The 24,749-nt window shown below is 63.6% G+C and overlaps 1 protein-coding gene across 6 annotated transcripts in view; it reads left to right on the forward strand.

The window, feature by feature from the left end:
• GPR35 (G protein-coupled receptor 35) overlaps positions 1 to 23,991 on the forward strand; it is a 36,705-nt gene extending 12,714 nt beyond the window's left edge. The window contains exons 1-4 of one of the 6 annotated variants that reach the window (XM_061412862.1): positions 4,541 to 6,662; positions 8,159 to 8,214; positions 13,772 to 14,684; positions 17,990 to 23,991. In XM_061412862.1, the coding sequence (XP_061268846.1) occupies positions 6,384 to 6,662; positions 8,159 to 8,214; positions 13,772 to 14,681 (1,245 nt within the window). In that variant the 5' untranslated portion in view covers positions 4,541 to 6,383 and the 3' untranslated portion in view covers positions 14,682 to 14,684; positions 17,990 to 23,991. The other 5 variants (XM_061412861.1, XM_061412864.1, XM_061412865.1 and 2 more) reach the window with 5 other exon arrangements.
• Positions 23,992 to 24,749: the final 758 nt, after the last annotated feature.

Below are 24,749 nucleotides of genomic sequence, written 5' to 3' on the forward strand. Positions count from 1 at the left end.
AGCCAGAGACCACAATCTGGCTGTTAGGCATGTTGGTTTCTAAGCCTTATCAGCAGTCAGAACCAAGAAGCTTTATCTTTAAGATAAGACACAGTTCGAGTACAAACCGATACTCTTCACTCAAATTCAGGCCTGCTGGCTTTTTTTCTTTTTCAAGTAGATTTTTGTCCTTGTTTGTTTTTGGCTGTCCTGGGTCGTCACAGCTGCACAGGCTTTTCTCTAGCTGTGGCGAGCGGGTCTACCCTCTGGTATGGAGCGTGGGCTTCGTTACGATGGTTTATTTTTTCGGAGCACGGGCTTTGTGGTGCATGGGCTTTGGGAGTTGTGGCTCCCCGGCTCTAGAGATCAGGCTCAATGTTTGCAGCACACAGGCTCCGTTGCTCCGAGGCACCTGGGATTCTCCCAGACCAGGGATCGAACCTGTGTCTCCTGCCTGGCAGGTGGACTGTCTACCACTAGGCCACCAGGGAAGCCCCAGATCTGCTTGGTTTTCACTAAGTTTTATTGATGATACACCTTTATCCTACAGCGGACGTCTCAACAATACCCAACACAATTATTCACTTGCTTTATCCCATAGCACAACAGTCTCAAAATAAAAACCTCACACTCTTATCAACAACATGGTTACTGAAAATAATTTAAGATGCACTTTTACAAAAATCATTGAGTTACACAGACGTACAGGAAAAACAGCGTCTTTAAAATAGTTGGAAGGTGATTACACACAATGGAACGTTTTAGCCATTCTCTTTGTTGTCAGGTTGTAAGGATGTACAATCGAAATACTGGATTTTAAAATCACTTGGAAGAATTTGGTAGGGTTATGCTACCAACTGATCTTGCAAATTAATTGTCTTCACCTTGCTTTCAAGTTCAAGAATCCCTTTTAAAATATAATGTAATTTAATTTAGTAATTGCATAAATATTTACCTGGTTCCAAAGCCAAATCTACAAACAAAATATTCACCGAAGTCCAGTTTCGATCCCTCTCCCCCTTCACCTCTTTTCTGCCTAGTCCCTGTAGGTAGCAATTTAATTTTAAACAAATGTTATGGCTTATTCTTCCATTTGTAAAAATATAGCCTTCTGCTCCTACATAAATATATGAGCATCAACATCCTTTTTTCACTTAGCTGTATATCCTGGAGATAACCATACACTCGTGTACAAAGACATTTCTCTTCCCTTTTTGCAACTGCCCAGTTCTGCGTGGTGGGGACGGGACAGACGCCACACCACCCAGGCCCGTGGACAGCTGTCTGAGCGGGGTCCAGGCTGTCGCTGCCCTGCAGCACTGCAGGTCAGCCTCTCCTGCACCCTCTCCCTAGGTCCGCCGTCCATCCGTGGAGGAGATTCCCAGAGGTGGGGTTATGGGGTCAAAGCTGGATGCTGCCCAGTGCCCCTCTGGGGGGTTAGAGGTCAGAGGAGAGTGTCCAAGGGTGTCCTCCCCCCGTGGATGGTTGTCAGACTTGGCTCTGGCCCACCTGACGGGAGACAGGGCTCCCGCTCCCTACACACTGAGGGCCCTCTTTCGAGCCGTTTCCACCTCCTTCTCTGTGAACCGTCCAGCTGTCGCTCTACCGGTCGGCATCTTGCCCACCCTCCAGAGGGCCTCCTGCCTCAGCATCGCTGGGGTGCTGATCAAGTTGGGCTCTCCCCAGACAGACTGGCTCATACCAGCCTGAACTGGAGGCCGCCTGCCCTTGGGGGCAGGGGCGGAGGACCCCCTCGTGGAGAGACAGAGCCCCGGGGTGCTCTGAACCTGGTTGCTGACTTCAAGGTGAGGATGACATGTGTGAGGCACATGCCTGCTCTCTGCCCACCAGACTCCCCAGCCTGAGGTTGCCACCGGGGAGCAGGGCCTGGGAGCCGCTGTCGGGCTGCAGGGACCCCTGCAGGGAGTGGGTGCCTGGAGAGGAAGGGGGGCAGAGAGTGGGCAGGGGCTGCCTGGACGGGGCAGGCCCAGATGGCCATCTCTGCTGGGAAGGGAGGCCCGAGACCAGGCGGGTGCTGGTGGTCGGAGGCCGCAGGGAGGCGGTGTCCCCAGGAGGGGGGCTGGTGCGGGGCAGTGGTCCTTCCAGGCAGACAAACCCCAGGCAGAGAAAGGGGAAGGAGGCCCTGGGGGAGGCAGGAACCTGCGGCCAGCCATACCAGCTCCTCACCACTGTGGGGGGCTGTGGGGGATCCCAGGGTTCAGAGCAGGAGGCAGAGCGGGCAGCCTGGCAGCCACCCTGGAGGAGGCCCCATGAGCCACCGGGCACCCCGCCTCAGCCCAGCCAGGCCAGGGAGGCGGGGTGGTGCTCACGTGTCCCCGTCTGGGCTCTGCCTGCCCGTGGTGTCTGAGGTGGGTTTGCAGGAGGAGAGCTGCCCCTGGCCCTGGCCCCTGAGTAACGCTACTGTTAGCGGGATGGGGTGCAAGGACCAGGCACTGGGAAGCCCGGGGCCCCCCTGCCCAGCCTGTGGGTCTGACTCTGTGGGCCAGAACAACAGGTCCACCTCTCAGGCCCAACTACTCCCCAAGGGGGAGCCGGAGGTGACCCTGGGGGCAGCCAGGCCAGGCCAGCAGAGCCTCACAACCGCTCAGGGGCCCCAGCTGTGCGGTTTCTCTCCCTAGGACAAGCCCCCCAGCTGGGAAAGGACTGGCTCGGCCTCTCTCAGGCACCCTGGGGTCCAGGGCGAAGGGCTGTGGCAGGGGCTACAGAGGACAGTAGGGCTGAGGGGGTCTGTCTGGAAGCACGAGGGGCCCGGGGGCCTCGGGGAAGCGTGTGGTAAGAGCGCAGGGCTGCCCGCCCCGGGCGCAGGACTGGGAGTACGCGCCCTGGACATGTGCCCTCTGGCCACCAGGCCCCTGGCCTGAGCGGCGGTCACAGGCGCAGGGGCAGTCCAGAGCCTGGAGGGCGTCTGGTGTGCTGGTCGTCTGACCAGAGGACCGCGGGCTCCGCTGCCCGAGTGAGCGGCTCCTTTCTGGAAACAGAGCGGTCGTCCCTGGGCCCCTCAACACCTGCCCCTCGTGGGCTCACCGGCAGGAGGGCCCAGGGCGCAGTGCAAGCCAGAGGCCCCGAGCGGGCAGGCAGCATGGCTGCGCATCCTTCACGGCCTTCCCGAGCCTGGTTGCTCCCCTGGGCCTGGCTGTGTCCCCCGGACTCTGCCCCTGGAGCGGGAGCGGGAGCAGGAGCCTGTGTGGGAATAGCCCGCCCCGGGCACAGCCAGGTCCTGCTCTCTGGCCCCCAGCCTGCTCCCCGCTCAGCCACAGGTGCTGAGCGATGGACAGTGTGGGGCGGGCGGTTGAGCAGGCAGGCTTCAGGCTGCAGAGTGCTTCCTGGAGCGGTGGAGGCGGCCGCTGCAGGGGCTGGAGGGTTCCTGGGAGGGCCCCCGGCACCGGCCGTGGGGGTCCCTGCCCCCAGCCCGGTGGGGGCGGAGTGGGAGGCGGGGTCCCTGGCGCCCTGCACTTCTCACCGAGGAGGCGAGGAGGCGGGTGGCAGAGCTGCTGGGGCTGTGCCCGTCCCCGGCCCTCCACCCCCACGGTCGGGTTGAGGCCTTGGCTCTCCCTGCCCCTCAACCACTTCCGCGGCAGTCCCATCTGATAGGCTGGTGGTCAGTGCGTGGAGATGAGTCACAGGTCACATCCGAGGGCCTGCGGTGGTGGCAGGGTGAGCCTCACACAGGACAAGTCTCGAGTGGAGGGAGGGCGTGTCACACCAAAGAGCTGCAGCCAGGCAGCCACATCCCGGGGCTGAGGGGCCAGTTCACCGCCCACCCACTGCCGACCCCCGCTGCACACCGCTTCTCCATTTTTATAAACTTGTTTTATGGAAAAGTTCAACTGTATGTCAAAATAGCGGGTCTAGTACAGAGACGCCCGGGCAGCCTGCCCCACGAGGACCCAGGCCGCCTGGTCTTACAGCAGAGTCCTGTCCCCTGTGTCACCTCAGCCGGTGACTCAGGAGTGAGCGTCCAGCAGGCAGGAGTCCAGCCAAGGCATGGTGATGGGCCCAGGGACGGAAGCCGGCCCCCGGCCCCTGCCCATGCTGGCTGTTCCCCGCCGTCCACTCACAGGGGACACCGTCCCCAGGTGGCTCTCGACAGCTCAGGCCTGCGGGGTCCCTTCGGGGGCTGGAGGCAGAGCTGGGCTCATCCAACTTCCCCTTCATGAGGGACCGGCCTGCAGGAAGATGGAGGGTGCGAGTCCAGGAAGAAACAGCCAATGGGGGGCCCAGACCCCCAAAGGGACGCGCCTGGAGGTGGAGCGGCTGCCGTGGGGGGACCCCAGGGAGGAGGGGCGAGCGAGCAGCCTGGCTGGAAAGAGTCCAGGACCCTGCCTTCCTCGGGTCCCTGAGGCCGGCCTGGCGGCTCAGGACACACCTGAGCCCAGGGCCTCAGGACAGTGTCGGGGGGGCAGACAGCCCAGGGGAACAGGGCCTGCCGTCTTCAGGCCTGGGGTAGAGTTCAATGGTGTTTCCTCAAGATGGGGCCTCATTTTCCTGTGAGGTGGTGGGGAGGATGGTCCCAAGGGGTGGGTGGTGAGCCTGGGGTGGGGTGAGGATGGTCCCCCAGGGGTGAGGGCTGAGCCTGGGGTGAGGATGGCCCCCGGGGCTGAGGGGTGAGCCTGTGGTGAGGATGGTCCTCAGGGGTGAGGGCTGAGCCTGGGGTGAGGATGGCCCCCGGGGCTGAGGGGTGAGCCTGTGGTGAGGATGGTCCTCAGGGGTGAGGGCTAAGCCTGGGGTGAGGATGGTCCCAGGGGTGAGGCCGGGGTCAGGTGAGGATGGCCCCCGGGGGTGAGGGGTGAGCCTGGGGTGAGGATGGTCCCCAGGGGTGAAGGGTGAGCCTGGGGTGAGGATGGTCCCCAGGGGTGAGGGGTGAGCCTGGGGTGAGGATGGCCCCTGAGGTTAAGGGTGAGCCTGGGGTGGGGTGAGGATGGTCCCCAGGGGTGAGGGCTAAGCCTGGGGTGAGGATGGTCCTCAGGGGTGAGGGCTGAGCCTGGGGTGAAGATGGTCCCAGGGATGAGGCCGGGGTCAGGTGAGGATGGCCCCCAGGGGTGAGGGCTGAGCCTGGGGTGGGGTGAGGGTGAGGGCTGAGCCTGGAGTGAGGATGGTCCCAGGGGTGAGGGGTGAGCCCGGGGGTGGGGGGAGCTGTGCGTTGTGTCGGTCGTGGGTGGGACAAGCTGCATGCCCTCCCCTCCCCTCTCTTCCCCCAGCAGTGTCCCCACCCCCGGCAGCCTCCACGGGTGTCCCCCCTCCTCCTCCACCCCCCGAGTGGTGTCCCATAGTCACCCCTGCCTTGCCCACTACAGTGACAGCAGGCGAATAACAGGCCCCAGGCCGGTTTGGGGCCAGACCAGCGGTGGTGGCGGGGGTGTTTCCCAGCCCGGTTTTGAGAAGAGGGGAACAGAAAGTGCTGGCAGCAACAGAAGGCTGAGCCTGAGGCCCAGAGGCCCGGCCCCCGGGGTGCCCTCGGCCCCCTCCCCGAGGTGACTGGGGCAGGGCTGGGGCTCGGCGAGGCCAGCGAGGTGCTGCCCCCACCCCTACATCTAAGGGCCCGCGGTCAGCAATCAGGGTAAACTGTCTTCCCGTGCAATACACCGGAGACAAGGCAAGGTCCAGGAACAGCGGAGAAGCAGTGTCAGACAAGGCGGCCGGTAGGACCAGCGCTCCTTTGCCTCAGGCTGCGGTGGCCGGTGACGGGAGCCCCTGCGCCCACACTAGTGGCCACGTCTCCCCGCGAACAGCGCTGCCCCCCTCCGCCCAGCTGTGCCCAGATTGTGAAAGCGAGGCCGGCCCGCCCCGCCTCCAGCCTCCCCTTCCAGCGCAGAGGCACCGCGGCTCCCGCCCTTCCATCTTGCAGGAAGCCCTTCCCCACTCCGCTCCGCCCACCTCCCGGGTCGGCTTCAGGGCTGCCTCCTTCTGGAAGCCTCCCGTCCTGACCTGCCCTCCGTGAACCCCACGAGGTGAGTGTAGGCTCCCCCTGTGCCGGGTGCGTCCCCCAGGGCCATCTCCCCAACGCCCTGCCAGCCGTATCCAGCGTGGTGCCCACGAGTGAGGCAGCTAGGTGGGCACGGAAGGGGGCAGACCAGTGTAGAGCCAGGCCAGAGTGGGCACACAGTCACGGAGCCCTGGGGAGGACTGCTGAGGCGTGAAGGCCCTCGGCCAGTGGCCACACTGCGAGGCTCGTGACATCCCACCTGGGTGTCCTCAGGGTCCTTTGCCCTCATTCTGGGCGGGTCCTGAGTCCCCCGCTTTCAGGACTCCTGGACCTGGGCCAGGAGTCCCCCGCCTCTGGCCCCTGATGGCGGGGACACCACTCCCACCCCAGGTGAGGAGACTGGGGGTGGCGGTGGTGGAGGAAAGGGGTCCTGGAGGCAGCGCGGTTCCCAGGGCCAAGCATGGGGATGGGGATGGGGGCCCTGGGCACACCCAGCAGCCTCCTAGGGAGCGACCCCGCCTCCCGGGCACTTCCCTGGAAGAGGTTCATCTGGACAGGGCAGGGATGCCAACCTCCTGCAGCATTGCCAGCAGTATTTTCTCTCAAACTCCAACTATTCCAAGGGGTGAAGGGCCAAGACCCCAGGGCAGAAGGAGCCCCCTGCCTTCAGTCCCGCATTTGGACCCCTACCCTCCACAGGCTGCCACACAGGCTCTCGGGCAGGTGTGAAGCAGGAGAGGTGGGTGCTGGGGCCAGGGGCGCTGAGCAGTGAGGGTGGGGACCTCGGAGACGGAGCCCTGTCTGAGCCTGAGGTTGCAGCAGCAGCGGGGCCGCGGGGCCCTGCCTGCCCTGCTCTGCAGAGGGCGCCTTAGGGCTCTGAGCCCGCCCGGCAGCGGGAATGGGTCTGGTCTGGACTCTGAAGCCAGCCTGGTGGGGCCAGCCCTCTTGGACCCCAGGGAACCCAGTGGACCTGGAGGAAAGGACCCAGCCCTGCCCTCCCTCCACGGTGGGGGGATGGTGAGTCGGCTGCAGGGCCAGTGGAGGGAAGGGCTGTGGGGTGGGGTGGCGGGGGGGCTGCACCCCACTCCAGGCCTCAGCCACTCATGTTTACACGCGCCTGCTCTGGCCAAGACTCTGCTTGTTCCCAGGCGCTGGCCACCCAGTTGATTCCTCCGCTGGGCCCTGCTGACCCGTGAATGGGACTTGTGAGGCCCTGCCCTGTGCAGGAGCAGGAGGGGTCCCGGCCACAAGCCAGGACCAGGGCACGGGAAAAATTCAGGAGAAGGTCTATGGCTGAACGCCAGGTTGCAGAGGGGCGCGGAGGGCTGTGGAGGCTGGGGGCTGGTGGGGAGGAGATGGTCAGAGAGGAGGGACGGTAGGGGAGGAGCCAGTAGGACCCTCCAGCCTGGTCTGCAGGGTGAGCCCAATCCCCTCCTCAGGGCAGGATCCCTGGTTCCCGAGTCAGGAGGCCAGCCAGTCCCCTTCATGGAGCCCCAGGTTCTGCCTGTGGAAACGGGCAGGGTGGGGTCGAACTTGCCCCAGCCCCTCGCAGGCCATGCAGGGAGAGGTACTGAGGTCAGGTGCGGATGGCCCAAGCCGAGGGGACAAGGCGCTGTCCTCAGATGCAAGGGGAGGGCGGAGCGGTCCCTTTGAGCAGGGTCTGGGGCCCTGAGCTCAGAGGGGAGGGAACACAACTCCAGGAGGGCCTGGAGGAGCCGCAGAGAGAACATTCTAGAAGGGGAGGGGGTGGTCTGCAAGGACAGCTTCTGCAGAGGGGCGGTGAGGAGGCTAGCTGGTGGAGGGGCGGGGGGAGTCGGGCACTGGAGCAGAGCAGCAGGAAGCCCACCCGGAGTGGGCTGTGCTATGCTGCTGTGCGTGCGAAGGTGCAGGGCCTTCCTGCCAGGACGCGGGGGAGGGTGGGGGCACTGACCGCAGACACAGGGGCCCCGCCCGGGAGATGACGGGGAAGGTGCCTCTGCACCATGGGAGGTCTCGACCTCTGGCTCTGCTGTCTCCAGAAAGACCACTGCTTCTCTGGGGTGTCAACAGAGGCGGCCGCTGGCCTCCCACTTCCTCTCCCAGGAGTCCCCCAGGCAGCCCTGGTCTGGGCTGGCACAGGCGGTGGGGAGCCCCATGGGCTGTCACTGCCATCAGCCCGCCCACTGCCTGCCAGCGCTGAGGGTGCGGTCAGGACGGTGCGGGGACCCGGCTCACCCGGCCCCGCTTCCCCACCAGCCCTTCGGCAGGACCTGTCGAGGCGTCAGCAGCTCAGGAGGGAACCAGCGAGTCAGGTCAGTGCCTGCAGGGGCCGGGGGTCTCAGAGGGTGAGGGCTGTAACGGCGTCTCAGAGGGTGAGGGCCGTGACGGGGTCTCAGAGGGTGAGGGCCATGACGGGTCTCAGAGGGTGAGGGCCATGACGGGGTCTCAGAGGGTGAGGGCCGTGACGGGTCTCAGAGGGTGAGGGCCGTGACGGGGTCTCAGAGGGTGAGGGTGAGGGGGTCTCAGAGGGTGAGGGCCGTGATGGGGTCTCAGAGGGTGAGGGTGAGGGGGTCTCAGAGGGTGAGGGCCGTGACGGGGTCTCAGAGGGTGAGGGCCGTGACGGGGTCTCAGAGGGTGAGGGCTGTGATGGGGTCTCAGGGGTGAGGGCGTGACGGGGTCTCAGAGGGTGAGGGCGTGATGGGGTCTCAGAGGGTGAGGGTGACGGGGTCTCAGAGGGTGAGGGTGAGGGGGTCTCAGGGGTGAGGGCCGTGACGGGGTCTCAGAGGGTGAGGGCCGTGACGGGGTCTCAGAGGGTGAGGGCCGTAACAGGGTCTCAGAGGGTGAGGGCCGTGACGGGGTCTCAGGGTTGAGGGTGACGGGGTCTCAGAGGGTGAAGGTGAGGGGGTCTCAGAGGGTGAGGGCCGTGACGGGGTCTCAGGGGTGAGGGTGAGGGGGTCTCAGAGGGTGAGGGTGAGGGGGTCTCAGAGGGTGAGGGCCGTGATGGGGTCTCAGAGGGTGAGGGCCGTGACGGGGTCTCAGAGGGTGAGGGCCGTGATGGGGTCTCAGGGGTGAGGGCGTGACGGGGTCTCAGAGGGTGAGGGCGTGACGGGGTCCCAGAGGGTGAGGGTGACGGGGTCTCAGAGGGTGAGGGTGAGGGGGTCTCAGGGGTGAGGGCCGTGACGGGGTCTCAGAGGGTGAGGGCCGTGACGGGGTCTCAGAGGGTGAGGGCTGTAACAGGGTCTCAGAGGGTGAGGGCCGTGATGGGGTCTCAGGGTTGAGGGTGACGGGGTCTCAGAGGGTGAAGGTGAGGGCGTCTCAGAGGGTGAGGGCCGTGACGGGGTCTCAGGGTTGAGGGTGACGGGGTCTCAGAGGGTGAGGGTGAGGGGGTCTCAGAGGGTGAGGGCCGTGACGGGGTCTCAGGGGTGAAGGTGAGGGGGTCTCAGAGGGTGAGGGCCGTGACGGGGTCTCAGGGGTGAGGGTGAGGGGGTCTCAGGGGTGAGGGCCGTGACGGGGTCTCAGGGTTGAGGGTAACGGGGTCTCAGAGGGTGAAGGTGAGGGGGTCTCAGAGGGTGAGGGCCGTGACAGGGTCTCAGGGGTGAGGGTGAGGGGGTCTCAGGGGTGAGGGCCGTGACGGGGTCTCAGGGTTGAGGGTGACGGGGTCTCAGAGGGTGAAGGTGAGGGGGTCTCAGAGGGTGAGGGCCGTGACGGGGTCTCAGGGGTGAGGGTGAGGGGATCTAAGAGGGTGAAGGCGAGGGGGTCTCAGAGGGTGAGGGCCGTGACGGGGTCTCAGAGGGTGAAGGTGAGGGGGTCTCAGAGGGTGAGGGCCGTGACGGGGTCTCAGGGGTGAGGGTGAGGGGGTCTCAGAGGGTGAAGGCGAGGGGGTCTCAGAGGGTGAGGGCCGTGACGGGGTCTCAGGGGTGAGGGTGAGGGGGTCTTAGAGTGTGAGGGTGAGGGGGTCTCAGGAGTGAGGGTGACGGGGTCTCAGGGGTGAGGGCCGTGACAGGGTCTCAGAGGGTGAGGGCCGTGATGGGGTCTCAGAGGGTGAGGGCCGTGATGGGGTCTCAGGGGTGAGGGCCGTGATGGGGTCTCAGAGGGTGAGGGCTGTAACAGGATCTCAGAGGGTGAGGGCCGTGACAGGGTCTCAGGGGTGAGGGTGATGGGGTCTTAGAGGGTGAGGGTGACGGGGTCTCAGGGGTGAGGGTGATGGGGTCTTAGAGGGTGAGGGCCGTGACAGGGTCTCAGGGGTGAGGGTGATGGGGTCTTAGAGGGTGAGGGTGACGGGGTCTCAGGGGTGAGGGTGATGGGGTCTTAGAGGGTGAGGGTGACGGGGTCTCAGAGGGTGAGGGCCGTGACGGGGTCTCAGAGGGTGAGGGCCATGACGGGGTCTCAGGGGTGAGGGCCGTGACGTGGTCTCGGGTGAGGGCCGTGACAGGGTCTCAGAGGGTGAAGGCTGTAACAGGATCTCAGAGGGTGAGGGCCGTGATAGGGTCTCAGGGGTGAGGGTGAGGGGGTCTCAGGAGTGAGGGCTGTGATGGGGTCTCAGGAGTGAGGGCCGTGACGGGGTCTCAGAGGGTGAGGGCCTTGACAGGGACTCAGGGGTGAGGATGAGGGGATCTCGGGGGTGAGGGCCGTGACGGGGTCTCAGGGTTGAGGGTGACGGGGTCTCAGAGGGTGAAGGTGAGGGGGTCTCAGAGGGTGAAGGCCGTGACGGGGTCTCAGGGTTGAGGGTGACGGGGTCTCAGAGGGTGAAGGTGAGGGGGTCTCAGAGGGTGAGGGCCGTGACGGGGTCTCAGGGGTAAAGGTGACGGGGTCTCAGAGGGTGAAGGTGAGGGGGTCTCAGAGGGTGAGGGCCGTGACGGGGTCTCAGGGGTGAGGGTGAGGTCAGAGTGTGAGGGTGAGGGGGTCTCAGGGGTGAGGGCCGTGATGGGGTCTCAGAGGGTGAGGGCCGTGACGGGGTCTCAGGGGTGAGGATGAGGGGGTCTCAGAGTGTGAGGGTGATGGGGTCTCAGAGTGTGAGGGTGAGGGGGTCTCAGGGGTGAGGGTGATGGGGTCTCAGAGGGTGAGGGTGAGGGGGTCTCAGCAGGCGAAGGCTGTGCCAGGGTTCTGAACCTCGGCGGGTAACCTGTAGGAGAATCCTGTAGGGGCTGATGGTCTGGCACCGGGACGTCCCTCATGGGCAGCGATGCAGAGGAACTTGGGGTGACTCCTGGGGCCTGGTCCCCCTCACTCGAGTCTCTGAAGTCTCTCGTGGGCTGAGACCAGTGTCTGAAGCTAGAAGGGAGGGGTCTGAGGGGGGCCCTAGCACAGTGAACGCGGCTTTGTGAAACCTGTCCCAGGTCCTGGGCTATTTCTAAGTTGGGCTCCCAGCTCCAGAGGACTCCTCGGCACCCGGACAACGGGGGTCAGCAGTCCACTCTCTGCCCCAGATCCCACTTAGGGTGTGGGACTGACAAAGGCACCTCAGCGCCGCAGCGAGGGTGGCTTCCCACCCCGCTGGGGGAGCGGACTGACCCGCCACCACGGTGGGAGCAGGAAGCGGAGCCTCTGGGGTGCCGCCCTTCTCCAGGGGCCGCCTCCCCCAGCAGGAAGTGGCGGTGCCCCCACAGCTGAGCTCTCTGAGCCCCGGCCGCCGCCCACCCCTGCCCAGGGGCCCCGCGCCCTCGCCTGGGGTAGGCAGGACCTGAGTGGGTTGTCATGGCTTCTGGGGACCCCATGCTGTTTGAGCTGGACCATGGGACTTGACCCCCCCCAAACCTTTTCCACCCCCAGGGAGAGGCCCCACGAGCAGGGCATTTCCTGCAAGGCTCGCGTGCACCCTGATAATCTCGCAGAGTTGATGTCCTTCTCCCTGACGGTTATCAGTCATTATAAAGGGGAAAACGTAAAGATGGCAGCTAGCTTTTTTAACTTGCTCTCTCCAAATACTGGGCCACACGAGGCTGTTAACTGAAAGTTAACACACCCACGAGTGTGGAGCAGGACACAGCTCCGAGACAGCCGTCCGGGTGCAGGGCATCCCGTGAGGGACAGGCCTGCCTCCCCCTGCCGTCCCGGGCAGCGCCTGGGTGACCGCTGCAGCAGGCCTCGCTGCCCAGAGTAGTGAGGGGCCGTCCTGGACCCCGCCTGGGTGGGGAGACAGCCCGGAGGCGCGCGTGTGGCAGAATCACCCCGTGCTCCCAGCAGGCTCAGAGGTTCTGGGCCAGGGGCAGACAGGCAGGCAGGGAGGACCCCAGCAGTTGCCCCAGTGGGTTCTGGAGTCTGGGGAGCCGCATGGCACGGGCCTGGGGCCACAGAACAAGGGGTGAACAAGCGCAGTCCTTCAAACATGAGGAGAGAGGTTTCACACACGTCGGAAGCATTCGTGAAGCTTGAATTGCTGGCAAATGGGCACTTAAAATTCAGAAGGGATTCACCGGGACAATTGGTGGAATATTTCCGCCGCTACTCGCTGCGGTCTGTGCTCCAGCTCCCCTAATGGACTGTGGCCTGGACACTCCCAGGGGGCTGTGTCTCAGGCAATGAGCGCCCACTCCCACCCCCGGCGCCCGTGAGCCTGATACCCCCGCCTCTGGATGTTTCTTCCCTTCCTGTGTGTGAGCGGGGGCAGGGGAGCAGACTCCACCCCCCGACGGACTGAACCCCCTTCTCGACCTCGCCTGAAGGTCAGGGAGCCCCCAGGGGGCCCGGTGCTCATGGAGGAAGGAAGGCCTCTCCCCCCACCCCTCCAGGCCCTTCCAGCCGGAGGAAGCAAGGTGAGGGGTGGGAGGGGGTCCGGAGGGTGCCTGCCACTCACACAGGCCTGCTCCATGGTCCCACACGTCTGACACCCATGCCTCCGGGTGCCGCCCAGCTCAGGGTGCCACACCAGGAACATCAGACCGCTGACCAAGTCCATCCCCAGGCTGGTGAGCTGGTCCTGGCAGTCCTGGGCTGTCATGGAGCGTGCGCAGGGAAGCGAGAGGTGTGGAGGGTGAGGCCGTGTGGGAGCTTCTGACAACGACTGGGTGGAGGTCACCCAGCAACACCCCAAGGCCGCCAGAACCACAGGGCAGCCCTGACCACGGGGAACTCAAGGGGACTCTCGAACCAGGTGGGGCATCAGGCCAGGCTAGGTGGGCCTGAGGGCAGCCTGGGAGGCTCTCGGAGGGGAGGAGGGAGGGAGGCTGGGAACCAGAGCACCCAGCCACCATCCCCCCAGCAAGAGGACACAGCACAGGAGAGAGAGGGGGGCTGGACTTCTCTGGAGGCCCGAGCTGTGGCCCCTGCTGCCCTGGACCTCGGTAGCCAGGAAGGGCCCGGTCGAGAGATGCCCGCCCTGCTGAGGTGCAGGAGTGCGTCAGACGCGGGTGCCTCCTGCAGCCAGGTTTGCGGAAGACATGGAGGGGGGCAGTGAGCCACGCTGGGACCCCACGGGCCCCTCAGTCTACCCGCTTTCAGACTCCAGGGCTCCTGGGGTCCCTGTCTCGCAGTTGCCTCTGAGCCTCCCCTGGTGAGCATGGCACTGGGCTGGGGCGAGGCTGGCCACCCCTGGGTCCCCATACTGAGAGCTGGTGGAGTGGGGCCCCTGGGGTCTGAGAGCGGGTGGAGCTGGCGTGGCTGGGGCTGGGGGTGTCCTTTCTGCCCGGCAGCCAGCAGGTCCCTGCAGAGGCAGGCTCAGGCACAGGGACCTGGGTCCAGCCCCAGGCTGGCTCCCCGAGCCATCTCAGGCCCACGGGCCTCTGAAGGCCTTGGTTTCCCACAGGTGGCCTAGAGGGTGCCTCGGGGCTTCTTGGGGTGTCCTTGGGCAGGTGAACTTGGGGTTCTTGAGGTGGGGGTGGTCAGACTCCCCCGGTTGGCCTACCCATCTCACACCCTGCTCCCCCTCTGCAGCCCCGGGATCATGAACAGCAGCAACTGCAGCTCCTGGGATGCCAACCCAGTCTATTACACGTACATGGGCGGGCTCCTGGCGCTCGGCCTGCTGCTCAACGGCCTGGCGCTCTGGGTGCTGTGCTGGCGCCTGCCGCGGTGGACAGAGACCCGCATCTACATGGCCAACCTGGCCGTGGCCGACCTCTGCCTGCTCTGCGCCCTGCCCTCCTTCCTGTACTTCCAGAAGCAGGCCTCCAAGGACACGCCGCTCTGCCAGATCTCCCAGGCCGTCTACCTGCTCAACAGGTACATGAGCATCAGCCTGGTCACGGCCATCGCCGTGGACCGCTACGTGGCCGTGCGGCACCCGCTGCGCGCCCGCAGGCTCCGCTCCCCCGGCCGGGCCGCGGCTGTGTGCGCCGCGCTCTGGGCCGTGGTCCTCGGCTCCCTGGTGCTCCGCTGGTTCCTGGACGTGCAGGACGGTGGCTTCTGCTTCGCCGTCCGCTCCGGGCGGAGCACCTACACCGGGGTCTTCTCGCTGCTGGGCTTCTACCTGCCGCTGGCCGTGCTGGTCTTCTGCTCTCTGCAGGTGGTGACCGCCCTGACCCAGAGGCCCGAGGCTAACCCGGGCCAGGCGGAAGCCACGCAGAAAGCCTCTCGCATGGTCCTGGCGAACCTGGCCGTCTTCGTGGTCTGCTTCCTGCCCTTCCACATGGTGCTGACCATGCGCGTGGCCCTGGGCCTGCAGACCTGCGCCATTAAGGTGGCCATGCAGATCACGGGCAGACTCTCAGACGCCAACTGCTGCCTAGACGCCATCTGCTACTACTTCATGGCCAAGGAGTTCCAGGAGGCGTCTGTGTCAACCACATCCCCCAGAGCCAAGGCCCACAAGAGCAAGGACAGTGTGACCATGACCCTGACCTAGGAGGTGAGCCATGGGCTCCCCTCCCAGGGGGAACAGTGACCAGAGACAAGGAGCCCCACGATCTGTCCTGAACTCGCTGTGGGCCGTGGGCTGTGGACACTCTCAGGAAGCTCAACTCAGCAGGACAACCTGGGCATGGAGCCTGGGGAGGCAACACCCCCACCCCCGGGGCAGAAGAGGGACAGGATGGGCACAGGAGGAATGGGGCCTGAGCAGGGCCAAGCCCAGGGACCCTGCTGTGTCCAGAGCCTGGCACACCTGGGGCACTGGGACGGGGGTGTCTGCCGGGTGCCTGAGGCTCTGATGGCCAGTCTTCTGCTACTGCCCCACAGGGGCCAGAATAAAGGGCTCCGCTGGGGCTCTGTGCCACCCACAGCCGCGTAGTGGGAGGTGGAGCGCCTGGGGCGTCTCCCAGGTGGCTTTCTAGGGCTTTCCACTTGGGGGCTCTCCACGGGCCCTGCCAGCTGCTTCCCATCCTGGCCCACTCCCCATCATCTCGGGGGCTGCCACCAGGGAGGGCTGGTCCTCAGCTGCCTTGTCGGTCCCAGGGCTGGCCCAGGCCTGGCCCAGGCCTGAGTGTGAGCAGCTGGTCCTGAGCTCCAAGTTCAGGTGTAGGGAGAGGTGGGGAGACAGTTAACTTCTGTGTCAGCAGGTGACACGGCATCTACAAGAGCCAGAAGTGGAGGAGTCCCAGGAGCCATCTAAGGCCTCAGCCTGGGTGTTAGGAGCTGCTATAGACAGAGACAGTCTCTGGGACAGAGAAAAAGTGAGAGATGGGAGAGAAGGAGAGACAGATGGGGAGAAAGCAAGAGAGAACGGGGGTGAGAGCGCAGGGGTGGGTAGTGTGGAAGGAAGAAAGGGGGGACAGTGACGGGGACAGGACGAGAGTGAGGAAGACGGTTAGCAGAGTGAGACAGAAGGAGCCTCCAGGGAACGAGGAGAGAGCATGAGGGCAGAGCCGGGAGGAGGGGCAGAGAGACTGACAGACAGACAGGTGATGGCTCAGCCTGCTCTCCCCCAGGCCCAGGTCCCTCCTGCTCTCCTGCCACCCGGGAACCCCAAGGGCCAGCCTGGGACCCCTTCTGGCCCTTTAGAGGGTCCTCGAGAGCAGGCGGAGATCAGGGGTTCTCGAGGAAGGACCAGGACCAGCTCTTCCAGCCAGAGGAGTTTGGGGCCCCGCACCCAGGGCTACAGGAGGAGTGCCTCCCAGGAGTCATGTGGTCCGGGGCCCACACTCAGGGCTACGGGAGGAGTGCCTTCCAGGAGTCATGTGGTCCGGGGCCGATGGGGTAACAGGGTGGAGGGCTGGACCAGCAAAGGTCCTGAGCTGATCTGATGAAGCCTTGGCTGGAGAGGCTCAGAAAAGGCCGCCAAAGACCCCTTGCCTGGCAGGGTGCCACTGCTCCAGGGCTGGGGCCCATATCCCACTGGGCAGAGGAGGTGGTAGGTCCACAGTCTGGAGGGGCCCTTGGTGGAACCCCTGAGGTGAGGGGAGGAGGCACCCTGACCCAAGTTGTGAGAGAGCCCCAGGCTGGCACCTGAAATTGGGAGGGGAGAGAAAGATGGAGGTGGCGAGGGGAGGGGAAGATGGAGGTGGGGAGGGGAGAGGAGGATGGAGGTGGGGAGGGGAAAGGAAGATGAAGGTGGGGAAGGGGAGAGGAAGATGGAGGTGGGGAAGGGGAGAGGAAGATGGAGCGGGGAGAGAAAGATGGAGGTGGGGGAGGGGGAGAGGAAGATGGGGGAGGGGGAGAAGGAGGTGGGGGAGGGGGAGAGGAAGATGGGGGAGGGGGGAAGACGGAGGTGGGGGAGGGGAGAGGAAGATGGAGGGGGAGAGTTAGAGAAAGATGGAGGTGGGGGAGGGGAGGGGAAGGTGGGGGAGGGGAGGGGAAGATAGAAGGAGGGGGTAGAAGAAGATGGGGAAGGGGAGAGGAAGATGGGGGAGGGGGAGGGGAGAGGAAGATGGAGGTGGGGAGGGGAGAGGAAGATGGAGGTGGGGAGGGGGAGAGGAAGATGGAGGTGGGAAGGGGAGAGGAAGATGGAGGTGGGGAGGGGAGAGGAAGATGGAGGTGGGGGAGAGGATGATGGAGGTGGGGGAGGGGAGAGGAAGGCGGAGGTGGGGGAGGGGAGAGGAAGGTGGAGGTGGGGGAGAGGAAGATGGAGGTGGGGAGGGGAGAGGATGATGGAGGTGGGGAGGGGGAGAGGAAGATGGAGGTGGGGAGGGGAGAGGATGATGGAGGTGGGGAGGGGGAGAGGAAGATGGAGGTGGGAAGGGGAGAGGAAGATGGAGGTGGGGGAGGGGAGAGGATGATGGAGGTGGGGGAGAGGAAGATGGAGGTGGGGAGGGGAGAGGAAGATGGAGGTGGGGAGGGGAGAGGAAGATGGAGGTGGGGAGGGGAGAGGAAGATGGAGGTGGGAAGGGGAAAGGAAGATGGAGGTGGGGGAGGGGAGAGGATGATGGAGGTGGGGGAGAGGAAGATGGAGGTGGGGAGGGGAGAGGAAGATGGAGGTGGGGAGGGGAGAGGAAGATGGAGGTGGGGAGGGGAGAGGAAGATGGAGGTGGGGAGGGGGAGAGGAAGATGGAGGTGGGGAGGGGGAGAGGAAGATGGAGGTGGGGAGGGGAGAGGAAGATGGAGGTGGGGAGGGGAGAGGAAGATGGAGGTGGGGAGGGGAGAGGAAGATGGAGGTGGGGAGGGGGAGAGGAAGATGGAGGTGGGGAGGGGAGAGGAAGATGGAGGTGGGGAGGGGGAGAGGAAGATGGAGGTGGGGAGGGGAGAGGAAGATGGAGGTGGGGAGGGGAGAGGAAGATGGAGGTGGGGAGGGGAGAGGAAGATGGAGGTGGGGAGGGGAGAGGAAGATGGAGGTGGGGAGGGGAGAGGAAGATGGAGGTGGGGAGGGGGAGAGGAAGATGGAGGTGGGGGAGAGGATGATGGAGGTGGGGGAGGGGAGAGGAAGATGGAGGTGGGGAGGGGAGAGGAAGATGGAGGTGGGGGAGAGGAAGATTGGGGAGGGGGAGAGAAGGGGGAGGGGAAGATGGAGGTAGGCGAAGGGAGAGAAAGATGGAGGGGGAGGAGGAGAGGAAGATGGAAGGGAGGGGAGAGAACAGCGCGGCCTCCCCCTGTGGTCCAGAAGTCCATCCAGCAGGGCACCCCCACCCTGAGCCCGCTGAGGCTTCCACATCGTCCCACCCCCTCCCAGGCTGTCGACCTTGGTGTCTGTGGCTGCCGCCTGGGGAACGACCACAGTGGCCGCAGCTTGGGCAGCGATGTCGTCGCAGGTGGTGACCAGCGTCTCCGTCTGCCTCCCTGCAGCTCTGGGTCTGCCGTGACTGGCGTAGTTGGACAGAAACCTGCTTCCTGTGGTCAACCAGGCAACGGCCACTGCCCACTGCTGCTGAGCCGGCCGCATCGTGCCTGAGAGGTGAGGCACTCTGGCTGGGAGGCCCCTGGCAAGGGGTCCTGCAGAGTGTCCACTAGGCCAGCACCTGCAGGAGCAGGTGCGTCATCAGCACGGCTTGAGAGGAAGCTCCGGGACCCTGCCACGCCCAGACCCCCATGGATCTCAGGACCGGTCCACTCCACTGCGGCCAGAGGGCCTGGCGGGGAATCGAGTGGCCGGATCAGCACCAGCACAAAGCTGGACTGTGAGTCCAGGCGGGAGGCCGCCTGGGGCTCGTGCTAGGCCAGGGCCGCAGGGCAGCTGCTCCTGACAGCCTCAGGTGACCAGGTCCCACCTCAGCCTCCCAGGACACACAGGGAGATTTGTTCGGGCAGAATGAGCGCAGACAGGCCTCGGGCAGGGCACAGCCCCAGGCCAAACCCACCTTCCTGCCAGGCCACCAGCCCCGACCTGAGGGAGATCGACATCCTGGCTGTGACACAGTGCAGCAGGGCCCTGGACCCGCACGGCGGTCAGCGCGGCTGGTGGGAACCCCCCTCTGCCCGTGCAGGTGCCCCACCCACGGCCTCCCAGCACGGCCTGGCCCTAGGGTCCTCTCCTGCCAGGAGGCACAGGCCTCCCCATTCCCCCACCGCTAGCACCGGGCATGCTGTTCTGGGGCCAGGCACAGGGGCGCTTCAGATGGCCCACCAGAGGAGCCGTTTAGGTGGCCAAGGCTGCTGGCAGCATCAGTGCTCTTGACCACAGCTCCAGTGCCAGGGAGATCAAGCGCAGCCATCCGTTCTGTGGCTCAAGCACAGAGCTTCTCAGCCGGCCAAGAGCACAGCCACAGCCCCTGCCCCCATTTCCTCTTGGGGCTCTCTGCTGGCCAGAGCGGCAGCTGGTGGACAGGAGGAGGTGGGGCCCTGGCCCTCCATGCCCCCAATCCCGGAAACTGCAGAGTACAATGTCTGCCCCACCAGATTCAATCCTGACCACCGGTCCCTTGGGACTCCTGAAGAGGGGCACCGCCTTGGAAGACAACCTTGAGCTGCAAGTGACCCGGGAGGGCCAGACCCTCTGCCTCCCCGTCCCAGCGCACTCCGTGTGCAGTGAAAAGCATCCCGGCACAGCTGGTCCAGCCACCCTCCTCAGCTGGTGCTGCCCTCTGACCTCAGCCACGGAGGCCCAGCTCTGACTCCAGGAGGACGTGTGCTGCTGGCCATGGGCACCTCCCCTCACAGAGACCCAGGGACAGACGAGACCCGGGGCTCAGGCTGGTGGCACACTCACTGGAGGAGGGCGGGCTCATTGGCCTGCTGCGTCCTCACCCCTGCCTCAGAGGGCCCCAGAGTCACCTTTCAGGGCTGGTCCCCTTGGGGAAATCAGGTGCCAGAGACCAAGCCCTCCCACCAGGTCCAGAGACCACTGCCCCCTGGAGGCAACGCTGGGGCTCAGCAGGTGGTGGGGAGCTGGGTGTCAGACCACAGAGCGGGGATGGGCTGCTATCCACGTAGGGGGCTGGCTAGAGCCTCTTGACCGGCTCCGAGGCTGCGTCCTGAGGGTGAACACAAGCCCATGGAGCTGACTTGTTTATCAGTATGCGCAGATAAAACCTGCCCTGTGCCTGGCACTGGACTCTGAAATGTGCACCCAAAGCCTCACAGGGCTGCACTCTGGGGTCCCCCATGGACGAATGGAGAGGAGAGAGGCTGGGAAGTGGGCCAGATAAGAGGGCAGGGCTGAGAAGGGGCTGCTCTGAAGGTGGGGAAGGGTGTGCCTCAGAAGAGCGGGAAGCGCCCTGCACGTGGGCCCTGCCATGTGCTGCCGGCTGGACGCTGGATGAGGGTCAGGACAGGGAGCTGCTTTGGGGGGTCCAAGGGGAGATTGACCAGGGCCAGGGTGGCACGGGGGGCGTTGGGACAGCAATGGCAGGTGTAGGCCAGCATGGGGACTCTGAACATGATGAGGGGGTGACGACGGGACTCCGAGGGACACTCGAGGGGGGCGTGGCTAAGGAGGAAGCAGGAGGGCTTCCAACAGAGAGGTTGCCAGGGTTCCAGTGTGAAGGGGTGTGAGGGCCAGAAGGGAGCAGGGAGACCCGGCAGCAAGGAGGCGGATGCAGCTGTGACCCTGTAACCAGGAGGGTGCTCTCTGGAGAACAGGGGGGTGGACTGCCCGAGTGGTCACGCTGTGTCCTGTCTCAAGGACACCCCCAGCCCCGCCTTGCACACTGCGCCTCGCACGCTGGGAGGCCGGAGTCACTGTGCTCGGCACTGCTCAGCTTGCTGGGCCTGGCCTGGTGTCCCACATGTGGCAGGGACAGGCTGGACAGGCCAGCCCTCGAGGGTGAGCAAGGTCGGAGCCTCAGTGTGGAGGCGCCAGGCCAGGCCGTCGGAGCCGCCCACTTCGCCCCTCCTCTGCTCTAGGCTCCGCCCCCCTGCCCAGGCCCCGCCCGTGAATAGGCCCCGCCCCTTAGGCTCCACCCAGGAATAGACCCCGCCCCTTATGTCCCGCCCCAGAACTTCTTTCCCGAGAGATTCTCAGAGAGGTTCTCATTCGGTGGGGCTGGGGTTGACTGATCTCACCCTCCCCTCCCCAAAGACATTCAGGCTCCAGAAAAAGGGGGCGGAGGCCCGGGTTTTGCCTCCCAGCACACCTGCCTCTCACCACGCGGCTGTGTCCGGCTGTGATTGAAGTTTCAGTTAATTTATGGAGGGAATGTGAATTCTCACTGTGACCCAGACCACAGGGTGAAAGTAGGCTGCTCGGCAGAGACCCAGCCAGGGCACGCGGGCAGCTCAGGTCGGGGGTCGTCCCACCTGCCCGGCTCCTGGGTGCAGGACTGCCCCTGTCTGGGAGGGGGACTGTTAGAACACCAGGCGGGGTGGCTTCCAAAGGGCAGGTCCCGAGGCTGGAAGTGGACCTCCCCTCCGGGAACCCGCCTGGTCCAGGTGCCAGCACGGCCGCTTCGTGGCTCACAGACCACTGTCTGCTGCTGGGCCCTCCCTGGTAGAAGGGATGCGGGAGCCCCCCCGCGTCTCTTTCCCAAAGGCACCAATCCCATTCCTGAGGGCTCCACCCTCGTGACCTCATCACCTCCTGAGACCATCACATCCAGCTGGGCTAGGTTAGGATTCCAACTTTGGAAGTTTGGACACGGACACTGTGAGCACAGCAAGGGATCTGACTGAGGTGATCACCCAGCGTGTACCCAGGACCTGTCAGCATCACCGATGCTGGCGTCTGTTAGGGGCTTCTAAGCCCCCGCCTGAGGACCACTCTGATAGTGAGCTGCCCCTCCCTGCCTTCTCCTGAGCCGTATCCCCACTCTGGGGGCACAGCCGGGACTCCTGAGAGGGACTCCCTGGCTGGGAATGATGGGGGTCAGGGTGGCCTTCCTCAGGCGCTCCTTTTCAGACACGAAATTCTGAGGACCCACCCCCCACCCCCTGCAAACTGCCGCCTGAGCAGAGGATAGGGAAGGGCCCGTCCTGCCTGCACTCGTCCCCTGAACGACTCAGCAGCGGCTTTCAGTGCTCCTCCCATCTCGTTCCCTGGACTTGCTGCACGGCCCTGTGGGTCCAGACACTGCTGGCCTTGGCCCCTCTATTTGTGACTTAATATCACTGCCAGTGGGTTTCCCAGGCGGTGCTAGTGGCAAAGAACCTGTCTGCCAATGCTGGAGAACCTCTCCAGCACCACAGTTCAAAAGCATCAATTCTTTGGCACTCAGCCTTCTTCATGGTCCAACTCTCACATCCGTACATGACGACTCAAAAAACCACAGCTTTGACTAGACAAACCTTTGTCGGCAAAGTGATGTCTCTATAATACACTGTCTAGGTTTGTCATAGGTTTTCTTCCAAGGAACAAGTGTCTTTTAATTTCATGGCTGCAGTCACCATCTGCAGTGACTTTGCAGCCCAGGAAATAAAGTCTGTTTCCACTGTTTCCCCATCTATTTGCCATGAAGTGATGGGACCAGATGCCATGATCTTAGTTTTCTGAATGTTGAATTTTAAGCCAGCTTTTTCATTCTCCTCTTTCGTTGCCCTAAAAATTATAATTCTATCAGGTCTGCATTTGAGATGTCGTTTGATCACTTAAACGACAGCAATAAAACCGAAAGAGAAAAACATCAAAATGATTTTAGAAGACAGAATCCTTGCTGTGGGTCTGCATTATTTTATTACCCTTGTTTGCAAGAAGACACTGTAATTACTCTTCCCACAAATGGAATAATATTGAAGCACTTACCTCCTAAGAGAAACTCAAAGCTCTTAGTGGAGAAAAGCATGTGTCTTGGCCCTGAATCAATCTTCAGAAGCCTGGGGTGGGGGGTGTCACCTTGGAGATGGGTCACTTCTAGGGCTCCTTGACCGGAAGGCCTGTGCCCTGCAGTTCCAACAGCTGTGGGTGACACCCCAACAGAAGTGAACGTTGGACTAGAGGAGACAGGAAGGCAAGAGCTGATGAGACTGGGGTGAAAGTTTGGATGAAAATTGTCAGGTTTGAACATGGGCAGTGTTTGCACATTCTGTGTGTGACTTGGGGCGTGTCCCCTACCTGATCCTATACAACAGGAGGCCTGGAAACCCACCCTTCGGCCGACGTTGATGGAACATTCCAAATGGGGGTCGGTGAGGTGGTCCAGCCCACAGACGTTATTAATACGAAGGCGTATAGATGCCCGATGCCGAAAAGGGACCTCCAGGTTCACTATGTCCCGTTGGAGGCTGGAGCGCAGGAAGGATAAATTGAACTATAAAGCGACAGGAATTACCTTGTGTGGAGCCCAGGAGAAACCTTAGGGCAGGGGTCAGTGAGCGCCCCCCAGCGGTCACCACTGGGGTGCTGGACAGGAACATTTCCGCTGGAGACGCCTGACCCACTAGCCGGCATCAGGTGTGACAGAGACCCCTCCCGGACCCAGGGACACAGAGTAATCATGGAACATCCCATGTGATGCCACAGACCCGCCAGTGGGGAGGTCAGTGACCGGCAGAGTTCCTGAATGAGATGGGAATTTTATTTACCTGTTTATACAGGTGCGTCCTCCCAGGGATGTCCATGAACAGGACAGGTGCGTGCTCCTAGGGAACGTCCATGAACAGGGAGTCTTTCCCCCGTGCAGTGGCCTTGGGACCCCCCGAGGAGCTGCCAGACACCACCGCCATGCGAGCGGTGCCCACGAGCAGCTCTCAGGCAGCAGGGCCTGCCGGGTTTCCGGCAGTCAGAGGAGAATGGACAGCATCCTCTTGCGTGCTCACCGTCTGGTCAAAGAAGGGGAAAGCGAATCGGCTCACGGCTGAACTATGCGCTGTTGCCTCTGTGTTGGGTTTTTACTGACTCGTGTGTGGTGGCCATAACCTGGCCAGTCAGGCAGATGGGCAATGGGAAACTGGTCCATTAGGGCCCATGCAAATCGCCATGGAAATTTAAGGGTTGCGTTAAACTAGAGCATTTCAACACCCATCAGAAGTACCCCTCCCAGGATCCGAGGTGATTGGAATTGGCAAATGGCTATCCTGGTGCTCTTGCATAAGGTGGCCCCCCAGGCTCTCAGCATGAGTGGGCATGGGTGCTCTGAGGGTAAGGTGACCCTGGGCTCATGGCATTAGTGGGCATGGGGACTCTGCAGCCACGCAGAGATGGGCTGAGTCTAGACACGGCCTCCTGCACCCAGACGGCTGGGGGCAGGCTGGGGGCAGGCTCCCCAGGGGAGGACCTCACAAGGCTGACAAGTCAGACTGACACCCCGTAGCCCCATAGACTACAAATGGGTCCAGCCAGGAGCGGACGCTGACTCTGGCCTCGGCTTTGTGGGTCTGGTGGGAGATGCAAGCACTCAGCTATACACACACACACACCTTCTTTCTCTGCTTCTTCTCAGAATGCGGAGTGGAGCTGCCTGTGCTCTGCGGCAGGTCCTTGCTGTTATCTCTTTTATGTACAGTAGTGTGAGTACGTTAATCCCAACCCCGACCTTTCCCCTACGGTGAACTGAGGCTTGTTTTCTGTGAGGAGTTTGCTGCTCACGCTGCCCAGCTTGTCCCAGTCTTGGCCATTGAGGAGCCTTGTCGGCTGGGTCGCTGTCTTTCTGACACACTCCTGCCAGTGTGGGTGTGTTTTGGGGGAGGGTAGGGAGGCAGATGCTCCAGGCTCACCCCAAGCCTCTCCAGCCCCAGCTCCAGAAGCAGCTGTTTCTCCTAGAAGTGCTGAAGGAACCAGCTCTGAGGGCTGCAGCCCTGCTGGGGTGGGGCTGCTCCGGGGTCCTCTCTGCAGACACAAACTCCTCTCCAGAGGACCCCTCCATCATGGCAGCCAGGATGGGTGGGGGGTGGGCCGGGGCAAGGGAGGGGGCAGCAGTCCAGAGACAAGAGCCCCTTCTGGAGCCGGCCTGGATGCCAGGCCGTGGCGTCTGCAGCCCATGAAGCCACAGGTGGAACCAGGGAGGCCCCGCCCACCAGAGCACCCCCCACCAGAGCCATCCAAGAGCCCCTCCCAACACCACCCTGATCATTCCCTGCCTAAAGAATGGACCACTCAGACCAGCACAGGGGGTGGGAAAGAAAGGGGTGCAGAGATGGTCCCAGGGCTGCCCCTGGGGCCTCAGTGGAGGGCGGCCCTCTCACCTGTAGCCAGGTGATGGGCAGATTCTTTACCATCTGAGCCCCCAGGGAAGCCCTA

This window comes from Bos javanicus, chromosome 3 (genome assembly GCF_032452875.1).
Source record: "Bos javanicus breed banteng chromosome 3, ARS-OSU_banteng_1.0, whole genome shotgun sequence".
NCBI classification, from domain to species: Eukaryota; Metazoa; Chordata; class Mammalia; order Artiodactyla; family Bovidae; genus Bos; species Bos javanicus.